Source organism: Lepidochelys olivacea (genome assembly GCF_965140295.1).
Source record: "Lepidochelys olivacea isolate rLepOli2 genome assembly, chromosome: 1".
NCBI classification, from domain to species: Eukaryota; Metazoa; Chordata; order Testudines; family Cheloniidae; genus Lepidochelys; species Lepidochelys olivacea.
Genome location: NC_140411.1, coordinates 47,316,924 through 47,331,071, shown reverse-complemented (window position 1 = coordinate 47,331,071; position 14,148 = coordinate 47,316,924). Strand labels below are relative to the sequence as shown.

The 14,148-nt window shown below is 41.7% G+C and overlaps 1 protein-coding gene across 1 annotated transcript in view; it reads left to right on the top strand.

The window, feature by feature from the left end:
* The window catches only part of FLT1 (fms related receptor tyrosine kinase 1), a 138,497-nt gene extending 129,146 nt beyond the window's left edge, over window positions 1-9,351 (top strand). Inside the window, exons 26-30 of the mRNA XM_084639523.1 lie at window positions 820-925; window positions 1,020-1,162; window positions 1,927-2,011; window positions 2,943-3,034; window positions 7,276-9,351. Coding sequence (XP_084495649.1) covers window positions 820-925; window positions 1,020-1,162; window positions 1,927-2,011; window positions 2,943-3,034; window positions 7,276-7,480 — 631 coding nt within the window. The 3' untranslated portion in view covers window positions 7,481-9,351. The remainder of the gene's footprint in view (window positions 1-819; window positions 926-1,019; window positions 1,163-1,926; window positions 2,012-2,942; window positions 3,035-7,275) is intronic.
* The last annotated feature ends 4,797 nt before the right edge of the window (window positions 9,352-14,148 follow it).

Here is a 14,148-nt window from a genome sequence, read left to right as displayed (position 1 = left end):
ATTATTCATTCATCGGATACAAGTCACACCATACTCAGCCTTTTTTAAAAAAAAGCTCAAAAAACTTTAATCATGTCAGTTCTGAATGAATCACAGAAATCAGAATCCACTTTCATTCTGCACATCTGTCATTTGGGCCTCCCTCTGCAAAAGGAAATAGACTGAAGGTTTTTATGGTGCCTTGTCCGCAACCCACGTCCTGAGATCATCAACAGGACTCTAAATAGCAACACTTACAAAAAATGGCAGAAGGTGGAGTAAAAGGATACACACTAGACTTAATCCTCTCTGGAAGTGTAACCTACTGGCTAATTTTATTATCCTACTGACACTTAAGAACTTTTTTGTTGTTTCAAATATTTTATTGCAGGAAGGAAAACTAGACTTGACCAATACAAGGAAGTGAGACATTCATATGAGTCATCTTACGGTGCCTTCCATTACCAGATAATAAATGCTCTATACCATGGTTTAAAGCTGTGCTAGGAATAAAAAAATATCTTTTAGGAGCTGTTGGTTAAGTTATCCTCTGATTGCAACCTTCTCGGGTTGCTTTTCAAGACCCGTCAGTGCCCCCAAGGAGGAGTCTGTTTCTGAAGATTGGCTCTTTTCTTTTCAATAACAGTCCCTGGTAATGCCGGACATCTTCCTTGTTAAAATGCAGAAATCCTTCTGGCTTTTCCAGATTAAAGCATTATGAAGAACAATAATTAAATCCAGTGACATGACACTACCATAAAAAACCTGTTTGATATGCCCCAGTGAGGAACATATCGTGTGTTACCACAAAATGTGCTCATTTTGTTTTTATTTTCCCAGCTATCAAATCATGTTAGACTGTTGGCATGGGAACCCCAATGAAAGACCGAGATTTTCTGAACTGGTGGAAAGGTTAGGGGACCTGCTTCAAGCAAATGTGCAACAGGTACAGAACTAAATGCATCAACATATTACTGTATATATACTAGCTATACCCTGGACTGTCTTTATTGTAATTAAATATATTTTTGGGTTTTTAGGATGGCAAAGACTATATCCCTTTGAATACTATCTTTACAGCAGATAGCAGATTTGCACACTCAAGTCCCACCTCAGTCAACTCTCATTTGAGTGAAGATATTTCAGTTCCAAAATCAAACTGTGAAACCACTGAAAATGTTGGGTAAGAGAAAAAATACCAAGAGGTTTTTCTTTATATTAACTATGCAGAGGAAATTTCTCCTCAGGCATGGTTTGGATTAGGATGAGAAAACCATTAAAAACCACCCTGAACTTTCTGTCCTGTCCATCATCTGACCCAAAACTTTACTTTTTTTAAAAAAAGATCACCCCTAATTTCTCTCTTCCTCCGTGGATTCCAAAATGGCACCTGGTCCTTCCCTGCCTCTCCATGAATCTCGCACTACCTCTGTATAACCCTCCAATAGCTGCCCCCACTACATTCCTTCCCATCCCCACCTGCCACTGATTTGAAATTCTACCTGCTCTGCTGTGTGCAGTGCATTCTGGGGGAGATAACCCACACATTGTCAGTTGTGGATGAGGCCCAGCAGAGGCTACTCAGGCTTCTGAGCTCGGTACTACATCTTCAAAGCTAAAGGAGTGACATATGGGCAAGGTCATGCAGAGAAGTATCTACTGGTAGACTGGGGGGAGGGGAGAGATGATAAAAGACCTGGTGAAGAGGGAAAAGGGGAAGCCTTCCCACATGGCCACTGAATCACAAGTTAATGAAGGTTTACATAGAATGGGTTTTGTATGTAAACCATTTAGCAGTCAAACAAGTTAATACATTTTAAAATATTAAAATGAAAGAACAGTCCCTATTTATGCTTTTTATGCAAAACTCATTTTATTGCATAGCTGCTGAGGTTTCCTAGAAAAAACTTCTTGATGATATCTGTCTTCTGCTTGTTTGTTGAATAGATACATAAACACCTTCAAAATGAAGCCACCCCAGAGGGTAAATACCTTTGAAGAGCTTTCATCCAAGGATATCTTTGTATTTGATGTAAGTGATACTCAGCCCAAGTACAGTGGACAATTTGTTCTTTATTCATATATTTACATTTAGTTTGTCTGTGTGTCTGTGCAGTGAAGCATTATCTGCTCTTAGAAGTTAGGTTGTTTATAAACAATATTGTAGGTGAAGAGCTGAAGAAAGCAAAATGAAGAGCATCAAGAGTTGGCCAGTATGGACCACACATTTCCATCACATGGTCTGCCACCACCTTCTCCTTTGATATGAAGGTGTAGTCAACAGAGACTAGAGAATCTGGTGCCCTGTGACCCATCTTCATCTGAGCAGCCTGAGCATGCAGAGTGGGATTTCCAGTTTTGTGGTTGCACTTCTGTATCAGTAAAGAAGAGAGCAACTGAATTCTACTCCATTTTAGGCAAGCTTGCTAGGAACCTAGTGAGCTGGCAATGAGTCCCTCTATGAGGCAAAATTTGCCTCCCCCTCCCTAAATTATTAGGCCTTGTGGAGTTGTAGAGAGGGAGATGAGAGATGGGAGCAGGGTGCAGGAAGGATACTTATTTGAATCAAACCAAACCTCTGAAATGTTTAGGGGATGGACTGAGGTTCAGCTCCACACTCAGGTTTGCCATATCAGTTCCCGCATTCCTACTGCTGCTGTCCCATGGGCTGATCACAGGGGTGGCTAACCCAACACACCATGTTGGATTGCTATTATAGAAACAGAGCTGGACACTTCATAGGTGTTTTTGTTTAAAATGTTGCAGCCGTGTTAGTTTCATGTGTTCATTATAGCCACACAATGGGTACCCATTTTCAAAAGTAAAATAGGCACTCAGAAGCCCAGGTCTCATGGAAAATCAGCACCTAAGTTGCTTTTGAAAATTTGACCCAAAAAGAATGTGATTCTTTTAAAAATAACTTGTTTTCATTATATGCCTAATAGGGTTTTAATCTTTTTCAGGATTATCAGGCAGACAGTGGGATGGTGCTGGCTTCAGAAGAACTGAAACGCTTTACTTGGACAGAGAGCAAACAAAAGCAAACGCTTTTGGGGTCTGTGTTTCATGCCTCTTTCTTGTCCTTCACACACACACACACACACACAAAATCAAAGAGAGTCTTGCATATTTTTGTGCTGAATCACACTTGACAGAACAGTCTGACACTCTGTAAATCATTTTATTGGTGATCATGCTGTGTGACTGGTTTATTTATTCAGTACCGGGGACCGGATCATCCAGGAATCTGGCAGTAAATGAAAATCAAACAAATTACAAAAGTTACCTAAAAAGAAAAGGAGGACTTGTGGCACCTTAGAGACTAACCAATTTATTAGAGCATAAGCTTTCGTGAGCTACAGCTCACGAAAGCTCATGCTCTAATAAATTGGTTAGTCTCTAAGGTGCCACAAGTCCTCCTTTTCTTTTTGCGAATACAGACTAACACGGCTGTTACTCTGAAAAAATTTACCTAGATATATTTGCACTGCCCTCATGTGCTAGTTCTACACCTGAGGGACCAGGTGACCCAGGTCACTAATCCCGGACAGTGGTGGATGGCTGCAGGAAACAAATTCCAAAGATGATGGCCTTTTGCTGACAATGACTTGCTGTTGGTCCTAGAAGTTCTCAGCAGGCACCAAATGCACCCAGCAGATATTCATCTAACAATGCTTGTTTTTGCCCTTCTCTTACATGAATCAGCTAAGCATAACCCATTTAAGAGCCATAGGCTCAGGATGCTCAAGTGGCAACTTTACAATAGATGGATGTGAGGGCCTCATTTCTCTTCCTGCTTTTAAGCACTTTAATATATTGGCCACCTTCCTCTGCCTAATTCCTGACAGCTGCCTGAGAGGGGAACAAGGGCTGTCTATTAAATGTACTGTACTAACATGACCTAGTTCTAGACGAGGAATGTTTATTTTCTCAGTTACGGGTAGGGGTTCCTCAGTTCCAGGGCGGTTATAAGACTGAAAGTCTCAGACTGGTTTCAATTCCCAGGTTAAGGCAAGTTCACAGTATGGAGGCTGTGCTGACCCGAGTGATCATTCATTTTGTTCTGACAATAAGTTACAGCCATCATGCCATCTTGATTGTGCTGGATTGGTCACACTGACTGACGACTGTGGCGTATGGTATGGGGGATCTGAGCAGCCACAGATGATAAAGTTCTTGGTCAAGATCTAAAATGATTTACTTATAGGAAAATTTCAGTGATTAGCTATATTACTTTAGCTGAGCGTGCGGGTCTACATACACACAGAATACTGATGATGTAGTGGAAAGGTTCTATTGGCAAGAATTTGAAATGGAAGAATCACTTACGAGTGCTAAAGCCAAGGGCTATGCAGGTCATTCTAATAAAGTGGCCATAAAATCTTAATAACTGAATCAATCCCTCATATGTTCTGCCCATGGACACGTGTTACAGATTTTTAAAGAAAAATTTAAGGCACTCATTTTGAGATGATTTCTTGTATCCTTTCAATTGAAAAGCCATGTATAACAATACATATGGACTGTGCAAGGCTCAGTAGAACAAAATGGCTCTAAAAATGACCTAAAATAGCTTTTCTTTAAACAAACATGCCATTTTTAAAGTCTGATATCTTGTGACATTCCAGGGCTAGCAGCAAGTGCTACTTGTCTCTGTGAAGCCTAGAAATCTCCCTTCTTTAATGGCATAAAGCTCTTGTTTCTAAGACTATGATTGGTGCAAGGCTACATATTGCTCTTCAGGACAGTGTCATTTTGCAAAAAAGTTACAGTTGCAGAAGAGAAGAGAATGTCTTGGTGGCAAATTGACTTTTAGAAATGGTGGCTGTTCGGAGAATGTGAGAATAAGTCCTAAAGGGAGCTAGATTAGTTAGCAGAGAACAGGTGAGGCTGTCAAAACCGTATGATAAAAGCAATCTGTAACAGTGTTATGCTGGAAGATGTTAGTAGCTGCTATCAAGCGGGTCTTCAATATATAAACAATCACAGACCTGATTAAAGCTGATGGATGTGCTAAACCCCCTTTCCTTCAAGCTAAATGGAAGGAACAGTTAAATGCCACTTTATGTAGTGATAGGTGGAAACAATAGGAGGTTACTCCTCAAGGCACTGGGCCACATGGTGAAGCCTGAGCAGGGCAAGCCATGTGATCTGAGGGGTTTCCTTAGGTCTGGTGGTAAACACAGGAGCTAGAGGATTGGTTGCAGGGTGTGCTTGAGAGGCAGAAAATGAAGGGAAAGCCAGCAGACAGCAAGAAGCAAGAGAAATGGTCAAAAGCATGGCCCTGAGAAGGCACAGCGAGCCAGAGCTCCATGGAGATGGAACTGATCAGAGTGGGAAGACTTGGAGATAAGGAAAGTACCTGCTGTTTGATTGCTGTTTCCTACTTTGTTCAGGAAATAGGACTTTGTGTACAGTCCTTGTAAATAAATAGGATTGCATCAAAGGAATATTTGATTCCATCATCAGTTCCATCACAACTCTGCAAGGCCTCAAATATTGGCTAACCACTCAGGTCAAAAGGGAAAACTGTAGTGTCACACTGCACTGGTCATATTGTGCTGAAGGTCTTGGACTCATAAGTGCAGTAACAGAAAGAAAAAATTGAGGCCACTAGAGATATAGAAAAATTAATTATTTTGATTTAAGACTTCCAAGGACACATGGTCATTTAGATCACAAGATTCTACTACCAGCTTCAGAAGAACTAAGTATGCCTTTATAAATGCCCTCCTAAGAGGTTGGAAACCTTCTAATTGAAATCATTTAACTGGAATTCTCTAGCTCTGAAGACTAGAGCAAGCTAAAATTCCAAGCCAGAGAAAGCAGCTCACCTAAAGCAAGTTTCTAAGCTAAAATAAACTTTGAGCCATATTAAACTCCTAAATTGGAATAAGTTCCTCAAAGCTATAACAGAGACCTTTACTGAATTAAGCCTCCCAAACTAGCATGTCCCTCAGAACCAAAACAGGCCCTTCCCTAGGCAAAAGCCCCAGTATAGCCCCAGCTACTCAGGATAAGCAAACACTTCCTCCCTAGACTAATCTCCCAGAAAGGAGTGAATGCCTCATCTCTGAAGGAAGAGTTATAGTTCCTTAGCCCCACCCCCAACAGGTTCTGGCCAATTAGCCCTCTTCACCTGACTCAAAATGGTGTCTCAGCACCAACAGACAGAATTTTCTGACTACCTTTTCCTCAGATAAAAATAGCTAGGGCTTTATTGTTTATAGTAAAGGTAGTTAGTTGGGGGAGCTTAGTCTTGGCAGGGGTTTGTTTCAGCCCTCAGGGGCTATTTCAGCTGAGGAGTTTAATGCAATTCATAAATGTATGATAGCTTAGAAGTTACCAATGCTTATGATTTTATGGTAAATCTTGTAATATTTGATGCTTTTCCTAATGCCCTAGACCCTGGATCATACAGACATGCTGGAATATTTGCTTTCTTCTTCTTCTTTTTTTTTTTTTTTTAAGGTAAATAATCCTTATGCCTGTAGGGAGAAAATACTTTAAAATTTGACCCTTAAAGGTGTAAAAGCCAGAAAAAGAACTTCCTTTAGAAGTTTAGGGGCATCAGATAGTAGGGGTTCCATAGCACCTTGGGAACATGTCCCTTGGAAAACATATGTCCTATGGCTCAAAATGTAAGAATTTGTAGAATCCAACAGGAGCTGTTGCCCCTCAGCTCCCCAAATAAGAAATGCCTTGTGCTACATATAGAGGTTTTGGTGCTTCATTTTTCTTTCAAAGATCTTATTGCCTAAATACAAATTTAAAAGTTTCCTAAAAGCTCTAACCAATGGCTGGGAGGTTTCTTCCCTGGGAATCTAGCATGGTAGCTGTGAGGGGGAAGTGCATGACTTCTTAGAAACTTACTCTTAGGACTCGAAATAACCCTTTTGAGTCCTGACCATTTAAAATAAGGTAACTGGAGGGTAAGGACACAAAATAAGGCAAACACTAACTTCCTTGGAGTGCTCCGGTGATAGGCTCAGTGTCTTATCACTCTTGTGAATGGTATCACATGAAATGCAGCCCAAGTTAAGAGTGATCAAATGTTATCCCATGACTACATGGTGGCCTAAATGCAGAGCTGGTCCCATGTATTTTGATGAAGTACTTGGGAGGCACAAATTCCCTTGAGTGTACACAATCCCAGTCAATCCCTACAACACTGTGCTTGCCGCCACCACCAATGAATGGGGCTGTTTCCTTCTATGCTGTCTCATTCAATTCACTAAATAATCTTAGATCCCCTCCCGCCCCATGCATTGAAAGTGACACTGCTCTGTTTTACAGTCTGAAAGCTGCCAGCAGGAGCAAGGAATCCATTCTTTCTGGAATGACCAGGCCGAGTTTCTGCAGTTCCAGCTGTGGCCACCTCAGTGAAGCTAGTTGGAGATTTCCTTACGGTAACATAGTGCTGGAAAAAATGAGAGCATGCCGTTCTCCTCCTCCTCCTGATTACAGTTCACTGGGGTTTTATTCCCCCCCACCTGTTTAAGAAGTTCTGCGCAAAGATTCAGATGCGTATTTTAACCTGAACCAGCTTTTCCTAAACACTGTCAGTTCAAAAGCTTCTACTTGAAACAGCTGCTGTTTGTGTGATCTTAAAAGCTTTCTTTCCGCCCACCCCCCACCAGGCATTGACTTAAACTCAGATGACCTGCTTTTCTACAGACAGCACGAAGTGTGATGTCTGCGTTTAAAATGAAGTAGGGCACCAGTGCTAAGGGCCCAGCTTTCTCAAGTACCGAATCTCTGTAGCTCTCCTAACAGTTAATGGGAGCTCTGTACCTTAGATGACTGTTCCCTAATGTTCATGTACAAGACCCCCACTTCAGTTTCTGGTCCCTGGTAAGGGATTGGAGTCTCATGGAAGCAGCATGCCCTGCCCCACAGCAAGGGTGGCCTTCTGTCACTTAACATAATCCATTCTCAATTCAGATTCAGGAATAGCTGTGAGATCTGAAAACAAGAATACAGTTCCATTCTCCTCAGGCAAAAAGATCAGGGCAGTACAGTACCTTTAATGCTGAGGGAGTCAACAGTGGGCAAGAAACTGGGTGCGATCATCAAGGTTACACTGCAAGGCAGGCCCATTGGAATCTGGGCCCCGTGGACTGAGAGATCCCAGTGCAGTAGTGAGGGGAAAGCAAGTGGGAGAAAACAAGTCTACCTGTGTGGGACTGGGAGTAGGAGAAAGGGCCCACTTCCTGGAGGTCAGGATATACAGCTTCTGCTTATAGAAGTTTGAGGGAGGATTAATGCCTTGATGAATAATGGCATTCTGGTAGATCAGGATTTAGTTTTAATCCATTCTTAGACCATAAGAGAACTGAAGGCCTCCCTGGGCCCAGGAATTTCTACACACACCACAAAATGCAGTTGTCAAGAATACATAGAGATGAAAAATCTGGGACCGAAATAATGAAAATTACAGATTAATTAGAAGCTTTTTCAAGCTTGATGGGGCACTAGTTAAAGTGCAACCTTCAAGAAGATTTGCTTGGTCTCCCCAAGAATGTGCACTGGAAATTATTTTAGTTAGAGATATTTAAGTCAAGTTTTGTCTACACTACCTACTGGACCGTCTAACATATTGTACTGATTGCTGACTGAGTCCCATAACTAACAATATGCCAGGATGGCCAGTAAGATCTACATATTACTAAACTGAACAAATGTTTATTAGATGCCTTGCAAGGGTTCCTAACACATAACTCACCATATAATCCTTTGGGAGGCTATGGTGACTCTTCTATACATGCACAGTTGACTTTCAAATTTACTTAACGGTATTGGTGTACAGCAGCAAAATTTGGTAATTTGTTGGTAATTTGCATCAGACACCAGGTATATTGACTGAGAAGAGAAACAGATAGTCTTAGTTTTAAAAGCTATAAAGATGCACTATCCCCCTTCATCTTCGTATGCAATATTAATGTAAAAAAAGGCCTTGGATAAAGCTTACCCTATTAAAGGTTGGGAGAGGTAGAAAATCCCCTTCTGCCAATTTGAGGAAAAGCAGCCACATACAGAGCCCTAGAGTGAGCTGTTTGCAGTAGGCTATTGAAGAATGCTCTGGATACACTTCAACTGGCATCCATCTTAACTGAGGGGACCATTAATTCTAACTATGACCCATTTGCTCGGTCTCTTGCTGGTGGAGCAGAATTTATCTTGATCCATACCTATGGGTGATCCACAAAATGTTTCCCCCTTTCAATCCAGCCAGAATAATTATTCACAGATAGTGCATCTCTAGAGGAGTGTGTTGCACACTGTACATTTATAAATATGCTTTTTGTGCATAAATATTTAAGAAAACATATTAAGATTACTTTTATATGAACTTTACTAAAATTTCTTTGGATGTGAATAACACACTTACATCTTACATTTCTTATCTTTTTATATCAAATGTATTTTAATTGCTAAATTCACATAATAAACAAGTTCTGAATTTTGCTTGGTTAATTAACTAAATACATGGGTCAAAGCTTCTGGAAAAGACATCTCTTACTATTAGGCACAATTCAGACATCTCGGTGGAGATAGTTTTGCTCGCCCAGATTTGCTCACAGCTGAGTGGTCACATGGGAAGACAGTGACTGCCTGTAAGAGTTCACAGTCTTGTAAGGCAAAAAGTGGATGGGGAGGGGTGATGGACACTTGCAGTGTTCCTAATGTTTTGTGTAAATAAAGTGAAATTCATTGAATACATTGAACCTGATGGATTGCCCATACCTAGAGGCCCAGTGGAGCTCTGTGCTCATACAAGGATGGCAAGCTCTCTCCTTTTTCCTCCTCTCCCACAAACCTGTTGAATCTCCTTGCATCTGTGGGAAGGGAAGGGGACAGTGATGATGGCTGCTCTTCATAGCATCATTCCTCTCTGATACAAGTTTCAGGTTAATGCTCAGCTAACATCCCCAGTAGTGTGGTGTCTATGTGCACAATCCATGCATTGCCTGCCTCAAATTCCTTTCTATAAGAATATGAAAGACCTGAATACGACTTCCTGACTAAATGACACCCTCCACACAGTATGAACCTCACATGCACTGTACAGGAATTGATGCTTCACACTCAAGCCCACCTGACTCCATTTTAATACTTCATGCTGGGAGATTATTATTGAGTTTGATATTAGGTCTTGTACTTCTTAAAACTTAGAGACCGTTGGACCCAAGCTGCTGTGGGGAGGGGTACTTTTAGCTAGTGGGGTCACCCATTCAGTATCCTGGCTGGCCTCTACAAACTTTGGTCTTCAGCTGTAGATATGGTGGTTCCTAAATACCACCTTTACTTGCACTGTTTGTCACCTTTGTATGTATCTAGATGATCTATCACAATAAAACTGGAAGAAAGGCAGCTATGGGGCTGGTGCAAAAACCATATTCTGAAAGTGATGAGACATGAGGTGTTCTAATGTCATCATGAGGGGAATGGAAGGAACAGTGACTTTCTTCTCTGCCATAGCATAGAATCATAGACATGTAGGGCTGGGAGGGAATATGAAGCCATCCACTTTATCCCCCCATGCTGAGGCAGGGCCAAATCCACCTAGATTATCCCTGAAAGGTGTTTGGAAAATTTTAACAGGTTAAACAATGAGGGGGATTTCACACTCTCCTTTGGTAACCTATTCCAGGCTGTATAGTTAGCAATTTTTTCCTAACATCTAACTTAAATCTCCCTTGCTGCAGCTTAAGCCCATTTCTTCTTGTCCCACCTTCAGTGGACATGATGAACAATTGACCAGCATCTTCTTTATAACCACCCTTGCTGGTTGAAGACGATCCCAGCCCCTCTCAGCTTCTCGTCTCAAGATTAAAGATGCTCAGTTTTTTAACAGGTTTTTCTAAAACCTTTTATCATTTTTGTTGCTCTCTGTTGGGCTCTCTCCCATTTGACCCAATTTTAAAGTGCGGTGCTCAAAATGGATACAATACTCCAATAGAGGCCACATAAGCGCATATCCGAAGTGCTGATCATTATACCTGCCCCAGAGCGTCCAGTAAATTCAGGTTACCTGCCCAATGGAGCGTTCCTTGGTACGGAGAGTCTCAGCACTTGAGGACTATGTTCTGGAAATGACTGCTCAGATGTGGGCCAGATGGATAGCTAATGAGGCACCATATTCCTATAAGGAATAGAGAAGGACAAAAGCAAGGTCTTACTCGCTGGCTGATAGCCAGGAAGAGAACTGATTGTGATGGAGGTTTGGGTTATAAACTGGCATGATGGCTCTCTTGGACAATAAAACATGAGCCTACAAGGGGTAGATGATATTACTGGGTAGGGTGCAAGAATCCCTCAAATTATTAAATCCCCTGATCAGGGGCTGGTCACTCTTGCCAATTACTGCCTCGCTCTCTAATCCCCCCATTTATAGGAAAAAAATGAGGCTGTGATGAAGCAGCTTTGGAATTTTCTAAACTTTTGACCATTTTCAGGAGTAGCTGGAGTAGAAAGTACTGGTCCATGACTTCCTAGTGATGAATGAATAAATGAATATCCAGGGCTCATGTTTATTATTTTAGACCCACCAGCCCTCTGTCACCTGAAGGGGTGGTGGTACAGTGGTGGATCCTTGCCAGAATAGGGATTACAGCTGAGTAGCTCTGTTCTTCTGAGGGAGTGGATCAAAGAAGAGCACTGAGCAATTTTTCTGCCCTGGGAGTTCTCACCCGGGATTTTTTTATTACCTCGGCTGTTCAACCTGCATATGAAGTGGCAAGAGGAGACAGAGGGATGGGTCAGGCTGCAGTACTGCTATTGTACAGCGAACAACTCTACAGCCTTTTAATTGGCTCTGAAGGGCAGGGACACTTTGTCCCCTTTTCCAACCTATGCCAGAGATTGGGGGATGAAAGCTAGTCAACTGAAGCTCAGCGTAGCCAAGACTGAACTAATAGCACCGAAGAGAGTTTGTGGGGAGCAGTAGGTGGAGTAAGTGGCAGACACTGAAGAAGTTAATGACTGCCCATCTGGGAGCTGGCCACTTCCCATGCCTCAGCTCCAGCTGAGAGACCTTGTTGGAGCCTTCACTGCTTTTGGGTGGCTGAGCAGCAGCAATGGGCAAGGAACTCTTGCCAGGCAGGCTGTGATTTGTGTTCGAATTTGTACTGACCACAGCCCTCTATTAATATCTTTACACATTACCCTTCAAAATACCCACATTTTAATGGGTGCAACATGCAGGCGGCCAGCATCCCAGGGAGACATCCAACACAGAGCCTATTATACCTCCACTTAAGCAAAGGCAATGGGGTTCAGTTTGTTTCTGGCAATTCACAGTGTGGGGTTTGTGCTGTTCCCTGACCATTGAGCTCAAAGAAACCTTGAACTGCCTTAAAATTCAGAAGTGGGGGTGGAGGAAAGGTAAACGGACTTCTGTAACTCACTTTCCCTCTTTGTCTATCAGCAGCTGCGAGATCTCTCTGCAAGCACATCTAACCCAATCACTTCATTCAGGCTGGGAAGGTGGGATGAACCAAGGTCTACAATTCTTTTCAGTTGGAGGCATTTAGCCATTTTTACTACCCTATGTAGCACACAGAGAGCTACCGAGGAAAAATTTTGCACCTTTCAATCCTGCTTTTTTCTGTTTGACAGCCACTAGTGTCTTCTAGCTTTTATTACACATTCCTGAAAGCAGTTTTAGCCCCATTTGCCTGTTAGTTATTAAATAAGGACAGCAATCATGGTATAAAATATTGATAGTTTATTTTCAAACAATTCAAGAATTTTTAACTATTTAAAATTTCTTTCAGGGTGAAAAACACCTACCCTACCTATCACTGAGCCAGGTTGTCAAACTAACTCTACAAAATTCCATAATTAACTTTAGAAATCCAGGCAGATGAGTGAGGTGATGTTTTATATTTTTTATTTTTGGGGGTGGGGTGGGGTGGGAGGGCGGGCAGGTGGGGGGGAGAAACACATACACATATGCTGGAATAAAGAAAAGGAACCAAAAGTGTCTGCTTCCCAGGTGTAAAGTGATGATTTGAGATTATACCACTGACAGCATTTAGGGTGCTACATAAAAAAAAAAAAAAAAAAAAATGGAGATGGCTAGAGAATTACAGGAGAAGTTTAAAACTGGTCAAAAAGGTAAGACAATATACTTAGAACACACAGGAGCCCGTTTCACATTAACGATCTCAATGCTTAAATTCCCCACAAAAAACTAGACAGCGAAGTGGTCTAGTCAGTGAGATAAAAGTAAATCAGCAGCTGTCTTGCATGTGGTTTGCTCAAGCTGGGAGAAGAGCAAAGAACTGCAGAGGAATCTAAGTTTAGTGAACGGGCATTACAATCAATATTAAGCTCATTGTTGGCAAATGCACATTGGAGGCAACAATTTGGGCTATTCACACACCTTACTATGCTAAATTAACTATCAGCTCAGGAAAGAGTCCTAGGAATTGTGGACAGCTCAGTTGAGACCAGTTATCAATATGCAGTCAGAGGGCAAAAAGGAAACTTATTATGCATAAGGAATAGGCTGGAGAATATGGAAAATGCTATTATGTAAATTATTATGCTATTATGTAAATCAGTAACAACCTCACCTGGAATACTGTGTTCCACTAAAAAACAAAAACAAAAAAACAACCACATGAAGAAACAGGTGGTTGGTTCAATGCTGGGTTCCAAGAATAATTAAGTACATGAAACAATTTCATATGAAGAAAGATTGAAAAGACGATGCGCGTTTGCCATGGAGAAGGGAACCGGAGATTGAGGCCACAGTTTAGCAGGATGCAGAAATAGATTGGACATTTAGATGGAACAAAGAATAGCTTTTTCACCCTTTAAATTAGTTTTGGAAAGGATATAAGACCTCATGCTTCAAGGCTTAAACAAACTTCTAACTAATGGGGGTTAGCAAGAAACCTTCCCTGAGGGACAGGGTTTTCCCTTGACAGCCTGCTGCAGGGTTTCTTGTACCTTCCTTTGAAGCAGCTGGTACCAGCCACTGTTAGTAACAGGATACTGGACTAGATTGACTAAGTGGTCTAATGCAGCATGTCAGCACCTCTGAACAAATGTATGAAAGCAGGCTAGTACTGAACTGAAGGAGAAAGGCTGTGTACTACTGTTCTTGTTACACCTGGCTAGCCCAAGAACTTCACATTTATCAGCAGCAAAGTCATA